We start from the raw sequence: 21,467 nt of genomic DNA, 5'->3' as shown, positions 1-21,467 counted from the left end.
TTCAGCTACATTTAATAATCTCCCCATATTCACATTCATTTTTATATTCTTTAACCTATCTTCTTATCTGGTCTTTCATGAACATGAAGGAAAATTGCTCAGTAACTTTTGCAAACTTAAAGACCAAGATTTCAAAACCTGTGACATTTCTATCACTAAGGGGGCTATTTGCCTTGAACTTCCCTATTTTCTTTGTTTCTATAATCTATTTTTCCCATAAGTTTCATCAAATACTGGCTTAGTTTCCGAGTACCTTACCCCATTCTACCTGGCATTCCATCAAGCTGGAAAAAGGTGTTTGAGAACTGACTGAAGTGGAAGACATGCAGACATGGTTCAGAATTGTATAATTATAAAAAGAATCCTGAACACTTGTCTGCCTCCAGAGATGTCTAGATGACCCTGGTTTTTCTGGTTCCTGGCATGTGGGGTGATCCACATGAGCTGGTACATAAATTCCTGCATCCCTGAGCATGTCCGCACCCCAGTCCTTGTACTGCAATTTCCTCCCCATCCTCAAAGCATCAGATTGAACACAGATAATTTCTGACTTGATATTTATTAAGTTAACCTGAAATGATTAACATAAAGCTTTATGTAGGCTTTAAAATCATTTGGGGGAATTTTAGGAATTGCCTCTGTATTGGAGATAATTCGGCCTTTCTTCTTTTGCATTTCAGCTCTTTGATTGGCATATACAGCTGGATAAATCTCTCCCTGCGCCTCTGGGCACTATAGGTGCCTGGTTGTACAGGGCAGAGGTGGCCCTGCGGGAGGAAATAACCATTCAGCAGGTCCATGAGGAAACCGCCAACACAATACAGCGGAAGCGTGAGCAGCACAAGGTAACTCTGATCAGGAGACCTTCCAGCATAATGTGGTGTGGAGATGTGGCCCGTTTAGAACTCACACTGACCGGGCTTCCCGGGCGTCCAGTCCTGCTGATTCAGAGATGTCGCACTGTGTATACAGCTCCGAGACTTCGTGACTTTTCCAGAACTCAGAGTCTTATAAATAACCCGGAACACAAAATTTAGTTGTTGCTTTTATAGAAGTCATGATTTTGTAGATGTCACATAACAACAAAAATATCCACCAAAAAATGACGTTAGTGCCAAACTGAAACTCACTGTAGAATAAGATGAATGGAATAAAGGATTGCGCCGTGCGTATTCGGAGTGGGCCCATTAATGGGATCAGTCTCTACTGCCACCTGCCTAGCTCCACGCCATTGCATTCGGGTGGAGGCAGGCTGCGGTTGTTTCCCCACCTGGTTACACTGTTATTCATTGGATTTTGGCTTCCAGAAAAGCCTGGCTCGCGTCCATGTTGAGATTCCCAGAATATTAAAAATAGGGGGAAATGCTAAAGCAATGTTACACTAATAACACCACTTTAAGCAATTAGCAGTTCACCCTAAAGACAATTCCAGAATTGTTTTCACGTAAGTCCTGTAACAATGAAAACAATGCTTAACCAATGTGAATATTTCATACAAAAGGAGTCCCATAGGGTTGTACCAGTAAGTGTAGAATGCATATTGATTGCGGATAAATGTGTCAATTCAGCTAATGTGCACCAGGGAGACTGGTGAAGGTGCCTCCAATCCAGAGGTTTGAGAAACAGCATGTGTTTGTGGTTCATTAAAAGACTTACATCTAATTGAAATGCTCCACCAAAGAGAAAATGCCCTACAATATTAACTATGCTGTTACTAGCATGAGAGATGTAGCAGAAATCTTAATTCAGAGTATACTCTAGGCGGCATCTGCCCCTGATGGGGAATGGATTTAAATTGGATGTATGCTGTTAGTCTTCTCAGTGATTATAGGATTTGAGGTTCTTCCTGTCTCTTCTGGCTCCCTGGAGAGAAAGAGACCCTGTGCCAACCACTAAGTGTGCAGCCGGAAGCATCTCTCTGCCAAAGAGCAGTAAACAACTATGAAAACCAGAAGTGAACTGGAGTGGGGAGGAGGGGAAGGGCAGGAATCAGAGATGATGGTTATCTGAGACTGAAAACCAGACAGGATTAGACTGAAAGCTAGGGAACCGGATGAGAAGACAATAGGAAGTGAGCAGAAGCAGGTAGGGGCTAAATTAAGATGAAGTTCCAGGCAAGTTTCCAGAATGATCTTTTTACTGAGGTAGGAACCCATACTAGATCTGGGCATAGGTATTTGAAGTCGTAGAGTCATAAAGCAATGTAATTGTCAATTATAAGGTAAATTTTCATTCATTCAAAATATATTTATTGGGTGCCTATAGTAAGCTAAGCTTTGGTGATGTGAGAAATGTGAATCATGGTTAGGAAAACTAAAATTGTAGACTTTTCTCAAAAGCAGAAAAATCAGTTCATCAATTTGTTACCAGTGCTCTGCTCTGCTATATTGGGCTCACTTGAAAATGCAGTAAATTGAGAAAAGCACAATAGAGGACTCATCAATATGTCAGCAAGAATGTTTGAGAATATTATCTTCGCATCCCAGTCCCAAAGTAATTACGGCTCATGCCATGAAAACTTAAATATGTCCTCAAGATCTAGAATTCTTGATTTTATACATTCATCACATTTTTTAATGTAACACATGACAACCTTTCATTACTTAATATATAAGCAGTCTTTGAAAATTGAATTCAGACAAATATATTTTATCAAGAGTTCATTTTATGTTTTGACCAATGTTTTTTTAATTATTTTTTTAAATTAACTTACATGTATGTAGAAACATGCTTATTCTACATACTATAGAATCTATAATCTTTTCTGTTTTTCAGATGCCCTAATACTCAGTTATCTAGAAAGCTAACAACAATAATCATAGCTAATTACACTTGAGGATTTAGCCATCTTTCAGTCCTAAGTACTTAATTTTGCTAAGCACTTGACATTGGGGATATGAAATAGGTATGATTATTCTCATTTTGCAGGTAAGTAAAGTTTTGGCAGAAAAAGGTTATGTGCCTTGCCTCAGCATCTCACCATCCACGCAAAGTCGCCCCAATCCCAAGTCTTCATTTCCTCTGTGCCCTATCCTACTGCCATTTCACTGCCCGCATCCTCCCCGTGCCATCAATTAGGTCCCTTTGTACTCTCTTAAATTCAGTTCTCAGTCATTCAGATCACCCCTTGTACACACGCTGCCCACCTCATCCAGGCCTCACTTTGTCCCACTCCCCTGGTGAAAGCACAGCCCTGGTGAAGGCCCACGCTCTGCCTAGCTCCCGCCCACACACATGCAGCTGACTGTGGCTCAGAAAATCACCCCGGGCGCGATGACTAACCCAGGTGGGCCCTTCAGGCTGCCTGGCACTCCAAAGGCTTCTCCTGACTCCATTTCCTCTCAGTTCCTGGGACAACTATTTCATACCTTGTCTCCTCAGACCTTCCACACCTCTTCCCCCCTCCTTACTCTTAGCTGCTGACAGGGCTTCCTATTTCTCTGGGAAAATAGAAGCAATCAAAAAAGAATTTCCGCAAGCTCCCACGGCCACAGCATCCCACCTACGTGCATCTGTGCTTGAATCTCCGTCCTCACTTCTGTTACTATGGGTGGACCATCTGTGCTCCGAGGGAAGGCCCACCCGCCCAACAAAAGCAACAAGAGATAGAATTCCTTTTAGATAGAGATAGAGATATAGATAGAGATATAGACAGAGATATAGATAGAGATATAGATAGAGGTATAGAGATATAGATATATATCTCCAAATGTTGATGAACTTGCAGTGGCCACACCCATTCTGGTCAACCATCTCTGTCCCTAGATGTGATTGACAGGCAAATACCTTTTCTATGTCACCCCAACTTTACTGGGCATGTGTCTGTCTTCTCTTTGTTGGATTTCTTCCCCTAGTGTTTTGCAGGGATGAGGCCAGTATCCCATGGGGAGTGTGAAATTGAAACTTCCCAGTGAAGCTGCCCCAAATGACATGCCTATAATATCTGGCCTTCCTTTTGCTTCTTTCCTATTATTAATAACTAGAGGCCTGGTGCACAAAAATTTGTGCACTCGGGAGGGAGGGGGGTCCCTCAGCCTCTCCTGTGCCCTCTCGCAGTCTGGGACCCCTCGGGAGATAACACCCTGCTGGCTTAGGCCTGCTCCCGGGTGGCAGAGGGCAGGCCCAATCCCTAGGTGCAGCCCCTGGTCAGGCTCAGAGCAGGGCCGATTGGGGAGTGGGGGCGCCGCCCCCTGTCATGCACAGAGCAGGGTTGACCAGGGGATTGAGGAGCTCCCCCCTGTCACTCACAGAGTAGGGCTGATAGGGGAGTTGGGGCACCACCCCCTGTCACACACAGAGCAGGGCCGATCAGGGGGTTGGGGTGCTGCCACTGTCACACTCAGGGCAGGACTGATGGGGAGGTTATGGTTCTACACTGTCACAGACAGAGCAGGGCCTGTGGGGGGCGGGGGTTGGGTCACCGCACCCTGTCACACACAGAGCCACAGGGTGATCAGGGGGTTGGGGAGCTCCCCCCTATCAGTCACAGAGCAGGGCTGATCAGGGGGTTGGGGCGCCTTCCCCTGTCACAAACAGAGCAGGGCGGATAGGGAGGTTGTGGCCCCGCCTCTTGTCACACACAGAGCCTCAGGGCAATCAGGGGGTTTGGGCGCTGCCCCCTGTCACGCTGATCCCAGTGCTGGGAGGCATATTACCCTTTTACTATATAGGATAGAGGCCGAGGTGCACGGGGGGGGGCTGCCTGGTTTGCTCTGAAGGGTGTCCTGGATCAAGGTGGGGGTCCCCACTGGGGTGGATGGCCAGTCTGGGTGAGGGGCTGAGGGCTGTTTTCAGGCTGGCGGGTGACTGAAGCTCCCAACCACTCCTTTTTTTCTTTTTCTTTTTATTCTGGGCCAGCTTTAGCTCTGGCTCCACCTCTGAGGCCTCTGCTGCTGAAAGCAGGTATCTGGTTTGTTTGGGTTCTATAATCGAAACACTGTATCAACTCCAGCTCTGAGATCCCAGCTGGCTGAAAGCAGGTTTCTGGGGGTTTGTTTAGCTTCTATATTTATAACAATGTTTCAAACTGCAAGCTCAGAGGCCAGCAAGGCAGGTGGGGAACGTTGGTTTCCTCCGTCACTGGATCAAGCAAGCCTCGTGTTAGCTTCAAGCTGCCTGGCTGCCGGCCGCCATCTTGGCTGGCAGTTAATTTGCATATTGCCCTGATTAGCCAATGGGAAGGGTAGCGGATGTACGGCTAATTACCATGTTTCTCTTTTATTAGATAGGATTAGCTAATTCCAGTGGTATCACTATCAGAATCATTTTACAGTTACCCCTTTATCCTCGACGCACTTTCTTCATTTGGTTTCCTAGTTTTCTTTCTCTTCCTATGGCTCTGGCTTTCTAGTCTTTCCACAATATTTATTATGTGCAAAGCAATGTTCTAAGCGTTTGTGATACACCCATGAGCAAAATAGGCAAAAAGCCCTACCTTTATGTAACTTAAGTTCTAGTGGGATGAGAAAGATAAACAATAAAAAACATAATAAATAAATGTTCCAGTAGAAGCCAAAAGCACGGGGAGTATTAAGTGGTGTTGCATTTTTAAGTAGGGTCGTCAGTGGAAGCTCACTGAAAAGATGACATCACACAGGCAAACACATTCCCACCTCAAGGCCTCTGCCCTTGCTGTCACTCTGGAATGTTCTCCCCCTTGACTTGAAACGTTCTCCCACTGATATTCTCATGATGTGCCTCTTTGTCTCCTTCGGGCCTTTATAGAAATGTTACCGTACAGTCCTCACTTTCGTGGCCACCTCTTTGAAATTACACTCTCCTCTTCATTTTAACTACTCTTTTAATCATTTACCTCATTTATTGCTTGATTTCCTACACTGTTATCTCAACTCCATAAGGGCAACTTCATTGCTTGTTTTTTTCTCTCTTGTATTCCCAGCTTCTAAAAATGGTTTTAGAAATATCCAGGCTTCCAAATTTTTAATTGGGTCAATATTGCTCATTCATGTTTTCTAAGAATTTGTGCCATTTGACTAACTTTTCAAAATTATTGTCAGAAAATTGTTCAAAATTGTCTCTTCTATTTTTTGGTAATCTTTTCTGTGCCCACAGTTAAGCCCCTATGCTTGCTCCATATTGTTTCTTTGCACCTTCTCACTCTCCTGAATTGCACTTTTGGCATTGTTGGTTTTCTCTGTCATATCCTAGCCATCTTTACCCATCCACTTTCTTACCAGAGGAATAATATTATCAATTAAAAAAATATTTTAATAGTTTATTTATTTTTAGAAAGAGAGGAAGGGAAATGGAGAGAGAGGGAAGAGAGAGAGAGAGAGCGAGAGAGAGAGAGAGATCTATGTGAGAGTGTAACATCAATTAGTCATTGAACCGGCAAGCTCATGGTGTACACAGGATGATGCCCAACCAGTTGAGCCACACCAGCCAGGGCAATTATTACCACTTTTTAAATGGCATCACCCTGGCTGCTGTGTGAGAATAGATTGGGTTAAAGGGTAGGAGCCACGTAACCAGTTTCAATAATCCAAATAGAGTCACCAGAACCGGAGTGGTCGTTGTGGAGATGGTGAGAAATGGTCAGATTCTGAATAAAATTTTAGGTCAGAGCAAAGAAAATTTTCAGCATTAGATATTGATTATGAAGGAAGGGGAGTCAGACATGACACTGATTTGGGGACTGAGTATCTGGGAAATGGAATTCTCATCAGTTCAGACAGAGAAATGATAAAACTGATTTGACAGAAATGTGTCTGGATCATAGAAGGGAGGTACGGAGTGACTGAAATCCAGCGGTAGCTGCTCCGGGACAGTCCCCTCTCCTCTGGACCAACTTGGCCGCATGTACTGCCCTCTTTCTGGGCGAGAGAGATGTGTGAGTATCTGTGCAGTTACCTACAGACTCCAAGCAGGTTAAAACATAGATACAGCCAAATACCAGTATGTCGGGATAGAAATAGTTTGCCCCTGGCTTTTTCTACAATGTAAAAATTAATATCCTCCCCCCAAATTAATGTCACGTATGTCAACAAACACATACGACTTCGAACATTTTAATTTAGAGCCTGAGAGCCTTTCATTCTTCCCTCCCATCAAGTGTTTCTCATAAGGCTTTAGGCTCTTTTTTTGCTTCTGTTTTCTCCAATTAATCCACTAAATCCTGGTGTGGGAGAAACAATATTCACTTAAACATATCACTCTGGTGGACTCAGGTGTCCTACTTTACAGTGAGTGACAAGCTGTTGAGTATTTATTCTGCTATTGAGAAATAAACTAGGCTCTAGAATATATGGCATGAAATTGTTCACCTCTGTCTTGCTTTACAATTGGCTAGAAATTGTGAAATTCATGTAAATCTTTATATAAATAAGTCTGTTGACAGTGAAAACCTCAGAAAACAAATCAAGGGAGGTTCAAATTAATCTAAATAAATTACTTAAATTATGGAGTTCTATACAGTCTGCAAAGAATACTTCTAAACTTAACATGTGATATCTACGGGAAGTTCCCTGTGCTTACTTGAAATCTTCCAACCATAAGGGTATTTTCATAAAATGTTGTAATAGAGTCAACTTACTTTAGATGGCAAGCAAATATCACTTTATGATAGCTTGCGTGCATTCAAAAAAAAAAACAAAACCATAGCGTCTAGTATTTTTTTGCCATTAAAGGGTTAAGTTAATTGTGCTTAGCGTGAAGTGTTTAAAATCCAGCAAAAAAAAAAAAACACACCATAGCGTCTAATATTTTTTGCCATTAAAGGGTTAAGTTAGTTGTGCTTAGCGTGAAGCGTTTAAAATCCAGTATATCTAAAAATTCCGGGGAGGAGAAAAATGCCACCAAATCACTGTGTGTGGCAATCATGCCATTTTCCTCTGGATCGTGTACCTTTAAAACGTGTGAATGCATTGCTGTGCGAGTGGCATGTGTGCTTAAAAGATGCCATGATCATTAGATGCAGCGCCGGCCGGGGCCTTGCCGACCAGCACGGGCTCCTGTGCGAGGGAAAAGCCTGCGACAGGCGCCGAGCCGCGTGTGGATGTGGCAACAGCATCAAATCGTCGAACACGTTGACTCATCGGTGCAGGCTGCAAATTATGCTTCTTAGCCTCCTGTGAACATGTTGCCTCATTCTTTTATTATTTTTTTCTTAAATCATATCCCAGGATCTGCTTCAAAACACAGATGCCCACAAAAGAGCCTTCCATGAAATCTACCGGACCCGGTCGGTCAACGGGATCCCAGTGCCACCTGACCAGTTAGAGGACATGGCCGAGAGGTAAGCAGATGCCTTAGAGGAAGCCTCTTTGTAAAATGCTCGGTGAATGCTTTTTCCATCGCTTTTCTTTTCTTCTTCTTTTTTTTATTGCATTGCATTTTCTTGTACAGAAAGGCTTACGTTTGGTAGAGTAAAATTGGACTCCCATAACATACGCTTAAGCCTGCCAGCATGCTAACATATCATTAATTAAAGAGTTAACCTGCTTGTGTTCAGAGCCTGGAATTCACAGAACCGGTTTCTTCAGAGGCTGTATTTTTATTCAGGGCTGTGAGGAACATTATGTAATATTGCAAGAACAGTGTATAAAAGAAACAGATGAGGGAGGCTGGCAGGGGAAAGAGCTGTATCAAAGGCTTCCCTCAATCCCGATTCGCCTTTAAACCCAGAGCCAGAAAAGGGAACCTGATCTCCAGATAGTGATCCATCAGCCAGAGTTTAGGAGACCCGCTGCCTGCGTTAGGTTCCTCCCGGACTGTGACAGGTTAAGTAAGCCCCGCTCTGTTACTTAGTTACATCCTGTGCATTCTCCTTGTTTTATTTCTAGGTTTCATTTCGTTTCCTCCACATCAGAACTGCACTTAATGAAAATGGAATTTCTAGAATTAAAGTACCGTCTGCTCTCACTGCTGGTTCTTGCAGAGTCGAAGCTGAAGTCTTGGATCATCAAATACGGGAGGAGAGAGTCGGTGGAGCTGCTGCTGCAGAACTACATCGTAAGTGGCCCCGGCGCTTGGGTAGCGGGATCAGGGGGCCGGGGATGTGCCGCACTGAGTCCCGGCCAGTGCAGCTGACAACTTCATCTTGGGTTGAAACATGAAGGGTTCAGTGTGTTAAAGGGGCTCCATAGAAGTTTGTGAGCTGTTCATTGCCATCTGAAATAGACACCTGTAGTCTTCAGAAATGTAAAAGATTTTGCTGCATTAACCATATTGAACCATTGTGACTGACTTTATTGCTTAAAAAAGAAAAGTTTTTGCATTGTATACCCATGACTTTGTGAGCTCACCATTGAAACAGAGTGAACATACTTAAAGGTTATCTTCTTGTCTTCTAAAACCCAGTCTTGGAGAACAATTCTCAATTGTTGTAAACAATTTTTTTTTTTTTAGATTAGGTCCAGCATGTCTTTTTTATGGTTATTCCCTGAGCATTTGTGCTTCTTGTGCGCACCCAGGAAAAGTAAAAATTTGTAAATCTCTGTACCAATTTAATTTTTAAGGGTTATCTCATATTTTGGGTTATCAGTAAAGATTACCTCATATTTTAGGTTATTTAGATAGAATAGTAGTCCTGTACTAATGAAGGAATTAGGTTGTTCTATAACTAGGAGTTTCCATTTATATGTAATTAGAGAATTATAATTATCGAAGGCAGCTTATTTCTCTTAAACACCCACCCACCCCCCAATTTATTAAAAATACAAATTTTTCTCCCGAAAGAAATGTTAATAGAACTCAGTTCTGACTTGTTCCATTGATGTTTAATCACAAATTCTAAATAATAAATTAATAAATTCAAAATGTGGGCCCATATGTTACCTACCAGTTGCACAGTAACTGTGTAATTGACATGACTGATACTTGTTGAAACCATGTCTTTATTGAAGAAGCATCCTAGAACCATAAAACATTTTGCTACATTTCAATTTCATTTTCTAAGTGATAAATGAACAACATGCATTTAGGGAGGAAAAGGTTTAACAGGTTTGTGGTAAAATATTTCTTTTGATTTAATTTATTGTCTCAGAAATAATTGTCAAAATGTGAACTCTGTTGTATGTTCCCTTATTCATTTTTAATTATTTTGAAAAGGAATAACAAAATCTATATTTTTTAACTGCAAGTACTTACCTCAGACTTTTAAATATTAAATACAGATATGTATTTATGTATTTGGGTTCAGTCATATAAATGATACACTCTGAACTCAGTAGGTAATTATTCAGGATTCGTCTTTTTCCAGCTGTTTAAGGATGACCAGTCAGATTGAAAGGCCTAACAGGAGTGTTGTACCAGGTAACGTTCAACACAACGATGTTAGTAATTCTCTTTGATTTCCTCAAGGAAAAGGTTTGTGAGTGGAGAGTTGTTACCAATGATTTCAAAAAAGCAGTATTTTCTGCCAGTCCATACAGTTCACCATACAGCTCATTTTGAACTGCTTCCTAAGTCAGTCATTTGTAAAATTGCTAGTTACTCCACAAACATAGCAGGTTTCAATGAACATGTCCTAATATTCTTATGCCCTGTGAAAAAGGCCTATTTATCACTCATACTTATTTCCCAAAAAGGGTTTTACGGTATTTTTTAACAGTTTGAATAACTTTGGAAGATTGAAAATTTGTCGTTTGCCAAGGGTTTTCGTTTTGTTTCCCCAAGGAAACAAAGACGGAACACTTAAGTCACATGCTCCGGTGGCATAGCTGGTAAGGAGTGGAGTCAGGATTTGAATCCATCTCTTTCCTACTCAAAAGCCTTTGTGCTTAAGCAGGAAACTTTACTAACAAAATTGTGAGAAAATAATTTTTAACTTTAATAGACCAAATCATCAAAATGATTTCGTATAGCTGAAAGAACTAAAGAATTGTAACTCACATAAATATTAGTTCCATTTAGTATTGTCCCATATTGACAATATTTTCCACTTTCATACTGTAACCTGATAGTTTCTACTATTTCTGTTATAGGCAACATGGATTTAGGGCAGGGTGAGGTCAGATGGGGGACCTTATGGAAGCTTGGCCACCAGTCACGCAGAAAGGTGTTGAATCATGGCTCAGCTCCTTACTACCCATGTCACTTAATAAATAGCTTGATCCTAGAAGACTCACTTTTTTCCTAAATCTATATATACAAAAGCCTAAGGGACCGTTTGACCGTTCGACCGGTTGCTATGATGCGCACTGACCACGAGGGGGCAGACACTCAACACAAAGGCATGGAAACATGGAACTGACTGATGAATCTCAGAGGGTAGCGGGAGGGGAGAAGGGTGGGAAGAGTTTAACCAAAGATCTTATATACATACTAGAGGCCCAGTGCACGGATTTGTGCACCGGTGGGGTCCCTTGGCCTGACCTGTGGGGATCAGGCCAAAACCGGCAGTCCAAAATCCCCCAAGGGGTCCTGGATTGCAAGAGGGCACATGCCAGGCTGAGGGACGCCACCGTGCATGAATCCATGCACCGGGCCTCTAGTTTAATAATGATGATAATAATAAAAATAATAATAATAGGAATTTTCTAAGGAACAAAGACTGACACACACTGTTTTACTTCTACCTGACACCCCACAGACATTCTCTTATCCTTTTGGACTTTGGAGGAAAATCACTCTCTTTAAAACAGACTATTTCAAAGAGTATAAAGACTCAATATAATTAGAAATCAGGTTCTTAAATATAATCCTTTCCTTGTTTTCTAAAAATAATTTACTGTAGTGAACCATATGCTGCAGTTTCTCCTAATAACCAAAATAATATTCAGGATGTAAAATTTTCATAATTATCTTTGCCTTAGTCTGAATTCTCAATTAAATCTTTTAAAAATTTATTTTTCAATTAAATTGGGCACACCCCACACCGGGGATCTAGCCCGCAATCTGGGCATGTGCCCTGACTGGGAATTGAACCGTGACATCCTGGTTCATAGGTCAATGCTCAATCCCTGAGCCATGCTGGTTGGGCCTAATTTGTACTTCTTAATCCCTTCACTTTTTTCACCCAGTCTCCCAACCACCTTATTTTCTGGCAACCATCACTTTCTATTGAGTCTGTTTTTGTTTTGTTTGTTCATTTATATTTTGTTCTTTAGATTCTGCATATAAGTGTTCATTGCATTATTTACATTAACCAAGATATGGAAGCAACCCACGTGCCCATCAATACACAAGTGAATAAAAAGTCGTGGTGCATATACACAATGGAATATCACGTGGCCAAAAGAAAGAATGAACTCTGACCATTTGCAACGGCATGGATGGATTTAGCGGATACTATGCTAAGTAATATAAGTCAGACAGAGAAAGACAAATACCACATGATTTCACTTATATGCAGAATCTAAAGAACAGAATAAAAGAACAAACAACAGAAACAGACTCAATTCAATCTTACCCATCTAAAAAAAAGATACTTTTTTTTTAAAGGTTAGAAAATTAGAGAATGTGCTTTCTATTACTTCTTGTACCAGGTACATGGCCTGCAGCTGGTAAGTACTTAATATATTCCTGGAAAATACTTCACAAATGCTTGTTGAATAATTTAGGCTACTGATAAGAGATTACACACTATAACGAAAATCAGAAGATGACCGATTTGGTTCTTGCTCTCAGAATTGTTCTTAATATGACCCTGTTGGTTAACACATGCTTCAATTTTACTCTGGGAAAAATAGGATAACATTTTGTTCTTTCGCATAAAATAAAAAAAAGAGCTCTTGGAACTTTGGACTGTGTGAATGCAACATAAATAATATGAACATTTATTTTATTGTTTATGATTATTTTATTAATGTACATAGACAATTCTGATGAAACCACACCTCAGAATTGATTTTTTTAAATCTTAAATTATCTGCCTTAGCTCCCTTTGAGTGAAATTGATGAGCCTTTTATTTCTTATACCTATATTTATCTTGTGAGAGTAGAAATACAGTCTTCTCCACTAAGACTTTGAATTTAGTGGCACAAAGAGGTATCTTAATTTTCTTTAAATGTCTACTGACTAATGCGGCTTATTTGTTCAACTTGACATCCAAATGTAAACCTTATTTTGAAAGAAATAAAGGAATCCTGTCGCTGTTATTTTAAACATGCATTTGTGTTTACTTTTGCAAAATCTGAGAGATTGTCTCTAGATAGCTCACGGTAAAAAGTTTGGCACTCTTCCTGCTAAAGTAATTCTAACAGACAAAATAATTCATATTACTAAGTGGATTTACTAAATATCCAGAAAAAAGAATCAAGATAAATGGAACAATTAAAAAGTAAAATAACAAAGAAAGCATTGTCCTCTAGCTTTCCTCATGAGAAAGCTGAAAAAAACTTTAATAAAACCCTACAGTATTAATAATATTCTTAAAACATTCCCTTTTCTCCCCCCCCTTTGACCAGAAATAAAACTAGAAAAAACTTTTCTCTCTTCTTCATTTTCAATTTGTTTCTAAACTGCTCCAGCAAAAGCCTAATTAAATCTTTCTGTCCAGTAGAGGCACGATTTCCCATTTCTTTGGCTCTTGGAACAATTTTCCCATTAGCTTCTTGAAGTTTTTGCCCAAACTAAAGGCTGTTTTTAAAACTTTCCCAGAGATATTTATCTTTTCAATTTCTTACAGTGTCTTGAAGATTAGGTGTAATTTTCCTTTAAAAAAATCAAATCATGACTTGCTTATTTGATTAAGATACTAAAAATATAAATTACAGTCAATTACTTTTTCTCCAGTTGGGGAGCAGGGAGAGGTTAAAAATGTAGCACATCAGGCTGACTAACCAGTCAACCAGACTACGGTGGAATTACTTTATTCTCACACAAAAATAATGAAGCCTATTAAAATTATTGAATAAAGTAGTCATCATAGGACCCCTCATTCCAAGCAACCCACAGCTTGCTCTCTTTACCATTTCCCTGGAGAACAGTTAATATGTAAGTAAATGCTTTTACACATAAGATGATATGAAACGTATTATATAGGTAATTTTTAAGTGTTACGATGAAATATGATAAATGTTTATCAATAAAATCTAGGGATGTCTATGCCATTGCTGCCTGAGTAGTTTTGCATCTGCACACAAGCATTTTACGTCTTCATATTAAGCATCCATGAGCCTACTATTGAGGACTTCAGCTGGTTTTTGAAGGCTAATTTTGCATTTTATTATAATGACATCAAGTATGTCAGTGAGTTCCAATCATACGACCTAATTATGCTGTTTAGAGAATTTAAAGAGCTTTTGGTGATATGTTGTTACCTATAATTACATCAATTTCCTACTTTGGAGAAGTAGGAATAATCTTTGAAACAGGAGCTATTTCATATTTATGGGAGTTAACTGTTATAAAACTTACCTAAGGATTTGTTGTGTGTTCTCAATTTTATAGTATCCATTGGTTGATAGCAACTCTATTACATATGTAAATTACACACTGACATAGGCATGCCTTATCTGTAATTTTTATACTAAGAAATAGAAATTAGAGATCATGGGTAACATGGGTGGAATGTGAGATTATTAAACATTTTTCTACTTGTAAACATTTTTGTACCTATTTTTTTTTAAGGGAAGTGTGCAGTGTGCCGTTTATTTATAATCTGAAGTTCCTTGGAGCAATCATTCACCAGAATTACAGTTATAAAAGCACCAGAACTTCACTGTTACACCCCAGTGGGACACTCGATGATGTTCTTCTAAATTTAGTGCTTTCTAAGTGTTAGCCTCAGGCCCCCTGGAGAAACATCTAAAAACAAACGCTTGGGTAGAGAGGAAATAGAACATTTTCTCAGTCTAGGGGTGAGTTAGAATTCAAAGTGTGGAAATACTTCATATTCTCAGAATAATTAAGTTATTTATGGCAGTTGAATTGATTTGATATTTTTAGGAAGAAGGAGGTTGGTAAATTGGGGGAGCATATTCACATACTGAAGAGAGTTGGGTTTGTCGTTTCTACCTAAGCCAGTATTTGTTATCTTTTAACTATTCCTCCTTTTCTAGACTTTTATAGAAAATAGCAAGTTCTTTGAACAATATGAAGTGACATACCAGATCTTGAAACAGACAGCAGAGATGTACGTCAAAGCCGATGGTTCAGGTAAAACTCGTGACAGAATCTGTTTCAGTGTAGAATACAGGAAAATTTAGGAACTACAGATTTCTATAGAAAAAAATACAGATTTCTATATGAAATAATTTTTTGTTCTCTTGTGGAATCTTTGTGTGATCATATCATTGGCCTAGAGAGCATACATTGGATTCAGCAACATTGACTTTGTATAATGCCTAACCTGCATCGTTGTGTGTGTGTGTGTGCGCGCCATGCACGCACGCGCACGTCTATGTGTGATCTAAGGGACAGCAAAATGAACATTCATTTTCTAAATTCCAATTTTCCAACCTATTTTCAATTCTGAGGATTAATAGCAAAAAAATGGACTAACTTGAATATTTAATAAAGTAAATGAAAACTTAAGTTTGTGCAAAGACCTAAGTTGTAAAATATTCTTGTTTCAACTTGTAAACATGTCATATTTGCTGAAAATGAACTATAGCATTTGTGATTGATACTATATGTGTGTCTATCTATTTGAGTGCATATAAAATGTGAACAAATATATGTGTCACTTACTGCATCCCATTTATTAAGAATTTAAATATATTATCATCTTTAATCTTTGAATAAGATATTTTCAGCAATAACTGAATGAAATTCTAAAGAATTACAAATGCATACCAGTGTAATAGACTCTAGAAAAAAGATATGGTAGATTTAAAATATAAAATAAAGATTGTGCCCTAGCCAGTTTGGTTTAGTGCATAGAGCAGTGATGGTGAACCTTTTGAGCTTGGCGTGTCAGCATTTTGAAAAACCCTAACTTAACTCTGGTGCCATGTCACCTATAGAAATTTTTTGATATTTGCAACCATAGTAAAACAAAGACTTATATTTTTGATATTTATTTTATATATTTAAATGCCATTTAACAAAGAAAAATCAACCAAAAAAATGAGTTCGCGTGTCGCCTCTGACACGCGTGTCATAGGTTCTCCATCACTGGGAGCATCAGCCTGTGGACCAAAGGGTCCTGGGTTCGATTCCGCTCCAGGGCAGGTACCTCAGTTACAGACTCCTCCCTGGCCTCGGCCCTGGTCAGGGCATATGCAGGAGGCAACCAATCCATGTCTTTCTCTCAAGACATCTTTCACTCTCTCTAAAAATCAATGGAAAATAGCCTCAGGTGAGGATTAAAAAATAATAATAAAATAAAATAAAGATTGCCATGTGTTTTATCTGTGTCAGTGGAAGAAGCCGAGAATGTGATGAAATTCATGAATGAAACCACGGCGCAGTGGCGGAACCTGTCGGTGGAGGTCCGCAGCGTGCGGAGCATGCTGGAGGAGGTCATCGCCAACTGGGATCGCTATGGCGACACCGTGGCTGGGCTGCAGGCCTGGCTAGAGGATGCCGAAAAAATGCTAAGTCAGTCGGAGCTAGCCAAAAAGGTGAGGCTGCTTCTGACAAGAGGAGAAGGGCATGCATGCATTTGAAAATAAAGATTGCAATATATTTACCCAAGAATCCCGACTTTGCCTGAAAAGTTGCACATTCAGGGTAGTTAAGTATTGTATACTAAGAAATGCACCGCTTTATAAAAGTTGTTAGAACAGTTCCCTGTCTGACAGTTCAGTGTTTGATTTTGCGTCCGGAGAGCAAGAACTGATGAGGGAAAGGCCAGCCCAGTGGACAGCAGAGGGCGCTGTACTCACAAAGTCTGCACCTGAGAGGCCACATCCAGGGCAGTGCCCTGTGGATTTCAAAATTTAAGATTAAAACATAGTATTGGATCTGTGGGATGGCATCCGCGGTTAACAGATGGGTCACTGCATTTTTTTGTCTCTTTGGTTATTCTTTTTCAAATTTTATTAACCTCCGTCCAGGGTCTCATTCTCAGCAGGCATGATTCCCCACTCCATTTACAGGTGTACGTGTGCATATGCAAAAATTAGTTTTATTTTAATCTCACTTACATTTAAAAATAACATGAAATAGACTGATTTCTCTATCTACAGGGGTGGGCAACAGTCAGTTTATATTTGTGAGTAGGTGAAACAGACTTCATTCTTTATTTTATTTTTTGATTATTATATTATTTATTTGTAGTATCTGTCTTATTGTTGCTATTAATTCATATCCTTACTTATGATTTATCTTTTAGGTAATTATGGATGGTAATGTAAACCTACTTTTCCCCACCTTGTATATACTTTTTAATGGGAGCCAGACATTTCCCACGGAAAAATCAATTTACATGTATAAGAAGTTAAAATGCCAGACTCCGTTAAGAAATATAGTACATATGTTAGAATTAACTGCTTGCCGTCCAAGATTGGTTCATCTATCATTGTGTTATACAAGTAGAAGTATCATTTTAAAAACGTTTTACCATTTCATATTTCATTTAGGTTACATATTCTTGTGTGGCTGATGGTGACAAACGATATCGCTACACAGATTTTGGCTTTTCTGATTAGACCTCCGTGCCCAAGTAGATGTCATATGTGTTAATTTTATCCAAGGAAACATAACTGCCAGAAGCAGAACTGTTCTCGTCTATTTATGGAGGAAGAACTCCCACACAGAGCTTATGAAATGGATTTTGAATTATCTTTTGTTTCTCTGCTTTCACTGTGGTGTGTGTGTGTGTACATACACTGGCACATACACGCTTAACTTGAAATCAGGTGGAAGCTACGTCATTGTCAACTGTGTAACGTTAAACAGCTGAGGGAGGATGTTATTGTATTCAATTGTATTCAGTGTTCCTGGCCCCAGATACTTAATTTTTAAATTTTTAAATTTCCTTTGATGGTTTAGCTCCATGATTAGTAATTATCTTGATGATCTACTGTATCCAGATTTTAAAACCCAAAGTAACGGGTCAAAAGTTTGTTTACAATTTTTTTTGAGGAAGTCAAGCAAGTATGTCTTTCCAATCTATATTTTCCTACAATAGTATCTCTTTGTTGTTGTTCGTTAATCCTCACCCGAGGATATTTTTTTCCATTGATTTTTAGAAGGAGTGGAAGGGAGGGGGAGAGGCAGAGAGAGAAACATCTATGTGAGAGAGACACATCAATTGGTTTCCGCCCCTCATGTGCCCCAACCAGGGCCAGGGGTCAAGCCTGCAACCTAGGTACATGCCCTTGACTAGAATCGAACCCAGCACCCTTTAGTCCAAAGGCCGAAACGCTTTCCACTGAGAGAAACCGGCTAGGGCAATAGTATCTTTTATATGACTCCGACACTGACATTTACTCACTGGTAGACAATGTATAAGTCCTTTATGCTCACAGAAATCCCACTTTTCATCTGAAAAATAGGAATAACAGAAATGGTCACATTTTGTTTTGTCTTCAGCAAAAGATATGGCATAGATGTTTTTTATAGAAATACAGTCAGCATTTCTAGTTCACACTTTTGAAACTCTTTATTAAATATTGGCATTTTGAGAGTTAGGATTTACCTTAAAATGTATAAATTTTCAAACAAAGATATTTCTCTTCGTTTGGTCATTATCATATTCTTTATTAAATTTGGCGTATGGTTTACAGTAGGATGCATTGTTTATTGTCTAGGACTTTTTTCGAAATTTGCCTCATTGGATACAGCAACACTCTGCCATGAACGATGCTGGCAATTTTCTCATTGAAACCTGTGATGAGGTGGTTTCCCGTGACCTTAAACAGCAGTTATTATTGCTCAATGGGCGCTGGAGGGAGTTGTTCATGGAAGTCAAGCAAGTATGTCTTTCCAACCTATAGATGCCTGAAACATGCATGTGTTATAAATGTTGCATTAAACAGTCTGTTTAGAGACTATTTTGTTAGTCCCTATTAACGTAGGCTTATTAAAGCCGAGTCCAGATGTGTCTAGATCTGTTATATTGGTCCTTTATTCGTTCCCCTGAATAACAGAGGGACATAACAGAAATGTAGAGTTTGAGTAATGATTATACTGCCATATGGGACCTATGCATATGGAATGATTCATGTTTCAAATTATAATTCTTCACTTCTGTGCTACTTCCTTTTCTTTTCTTTCTTTTTTTTTAAAATTTTCACGGTCATTGGGCTTCAAGTGTATCTAACATAAGAGTCAGGAATGAGAGTCTTTCTTACCATGGAAGGGTTGCAGAGAGTACTTGGAAGTGAAGGTCACAGACGTCCAATCCCGGCTTCATGATTGTCAGTGACGTCCCCTCCCTTTCCTTAACAGTATGCGCGGGCTGATGAGGTGGACAGGATGAAGAGGGAATACACAGACTGTGTCACTGCCCTGTCTGACTTTGCAACTGCAGCCCACAGGAAGCTTTCTGAACCCTTGGAAGTCTCTTTTGTTAACGTCAAGTTATTAATTCAAGACCTGGAGGTGAGGGGGCTCTCTGGACCATTAGGTGAAAAACCTTGTCTACTGTGAAAATCAAGATCAGTGAAGTTGCTCAAATCATTGTAAAGCTTTTCCTGTGTCTTTTTTGATGTGTGTGTATCTTCATTAGTACCTCCAAAATTTTTTTTTAAATTGTGTTTTTTAAAAACTATTTGAATTTTTAAAGGTGTATTTGGGCCATAAAGTAACTTCAAAATAATTTTTTAAGTAGGAGATTATTTTTTCTTCAACCAAATTATAAAGCGCTAGAGGAAAATAGGAGTCTGCAGATGACACCTCTGTATAAAAATCTCCAGCAGTAACGTTATAAAATGGATTGTGCTATTTAAGTAGTTTGAATACCCCACAGCCCTCAAAATGAAGTAATGGAAGGATATTTAATGACATGAAAAACTTTTCCAATACACTATTAAGTGAGAAAAGTAAAAAATAGCATCAATTTTTTTTTTGGTAAAAATTAAAAATGAGTGTAAACACACACAGGAAGCAACATTAATCATGTAGTGTTGGGTTGATGGCTCTGGTGATCACTATGTGGGACTTGAACTTAAATTTCCGTTATCCTAATTTATCTCTATTTAATACATTTTCTGCAATGACAATGTGTTATTTTTTTAAAAAAAATAAATTTAATTTCTAAACTTAGAACAATTGCCCCAAAGTGTTCACATACATTTACCTGATATAATGTTTACACACTACATTAGCACATATGTTGAAAGTGTGAAGATCACTTCAGCATATGTCAACTAAGGATTTCTGCTTAGTGTTTTTATTTTTCTCTGGATCTGTTTTTGTTCATCAGTTTAGTTTTTTTTTTTTTTAAGCTTTTACTTAGCTATATGATATTACCAACATATAATATATTAGTAATGAAGGAAAGCAGTAACTGGAATCTCCAAAGGTTTATGAGTATAAGTATAGAATGTTCCCTAGAACATACTGACTTTTGCCCAGCCTTCTACAGAATCCTGAAATGAAAAGGTGCTGACTTCGCTGTTCACTGATTCCTGCAGGACATTGAGCAGAGGATACCTGTGATGGATGCTCAGTACAAGATCCTCACACAGACAGCGCACCTCGTTACCAAAGAGAGCTCCCAAGAGGAAGCTAAGGAAATGTTTGCGACCATGTCTGGGCTCAAAGAGCAGCTGACCAAGGTGGGGGAATACTTTATGCAAGTTACCCTCCGGGACCAACTCTGCCTCCTGCGCGCCCTCCCTCCTCTGTCACCGAGGGCACATCCTTTACTACTTAACAAATCATGCTTTTGTTTCTCTTTGTGATTTAGTAACTTTGTCATCTAGTAACTCTGCCATGAGTTTTAAAAATGAAACTCTGGGGCTGATTCCAGCTATTCCCTCTGTTGACTTAGAAGCACTAGTAGCTGTATTTTAATCGAAAGATAAGCCTCTCCAGGGGGAGAGGGGACCGATGAAATAGGATTAAACAAAAGGGGGAGAAGTGGAGGAGGAGGAAAGAAGAGGAAGGGATCAGATATTTAAATCAGAAAGAATTCCAAAATGCCCCCTTTTTTGATCATTTATTTGATGTGCCCTTACTCTAAGAGTACTTATGCTATTTTTTGCCTGGGCGATTGAGAGACATTTTCACGAGAAAACTCCATGGCATTTACGAGTGTCACTGGTTTAGTAATATTGTCTTATATATAAAAATTGAAGGATGCATAGGAAATACCAGGAAACAAATGCCTGTGGCGATCTGTGAGCACAAAATGACCACATCGCTAGAGAAAATGATCCTGAGAGCCACGACCCGAGCCCTTGGCTGGTGGCGCCTCATGGCTTTTAACAGAATCTTTGTCTTTGTGCTTTTAAAGGTCAAAGAACGTTACTCCCCACTCCTGTACGAGTCTCAGCAGCTGTCAGTTCCGCTGGAGGAATTAGAAAAGCAGATGATACACACACACCATATATGCACAACACACACAAACATTTTAACTTCTACTAATCAGAAGAAAGTCATTTATTAGTTCAACATATATTTGTGTGACTCCCATGGAGGTATAGTGGTATAGAAAACAGAGAAAGCG

At 39.4% G+C, this 21,467-nt stretch overlaps 1 protein-coding gene across 1 annotated transcript in view; it reads left to right on the top strand.

The window, feature by feature from the left end:
* Window positions 1–21,467, top strand: part of LOC102762121 (nesprin-1-like) — a 254,153-nt gene that overhangs the window by 107,398 nt on the left and 125,288 nt on the right. Inside the window, exons 12-19 of the mRNA XM_015570483.1 lie at window positions 681–845; window positions 8,142–8,254; window positions 8,802–8,970; window positions 14,965–15,061; window positions 16,268–16,470; window positions 18,604–18,768; window positions 19,244–19,396; window positions 20,431–20,574. Coding sequence (XP_015425969.1) covers window positions 681–845; window positions 8,142–8,254; window positions 8,802–8,970; window positions 14,965–15,061; window positions 16,268–16,470; window positions 18,604–18,768; window positions 19,244–19,396; window positions 20,431–20,574 — 1,209 coding nt within the window. The remainder of the gene's footprint in view (window positions 1–680; window positions 846–8,141; window positions 8,255–8,801; window positions 8,971–14,964; window positions 15,062–16,267; window positions 16,471–18,603; window positions 18,769–19,243; window positions 19,397–20,430; window positions 20,575–21,467) is intronic.

Source organism: Myotis davidii, unplaced genomic scaffold (genome assembly GCF_000327345.1).
Source record: "Myotis davidii unplaced genomic scaffold, ASM32734v1 scaffold1427, whole genome shotgun sequence".
In the NCBI taxonomy this organism is placed as follows: domain Eukaryota; kingdom Metazoa; phylum Chordata; class Mammalia; order Chiroptera; family Vespertilionidae; genus Myotis; species Myotis davidii.
Note: the sequence above shows the minus strand (reverse complement) of the source record. Positions and strands in the feature narration are given on the sequence as shown.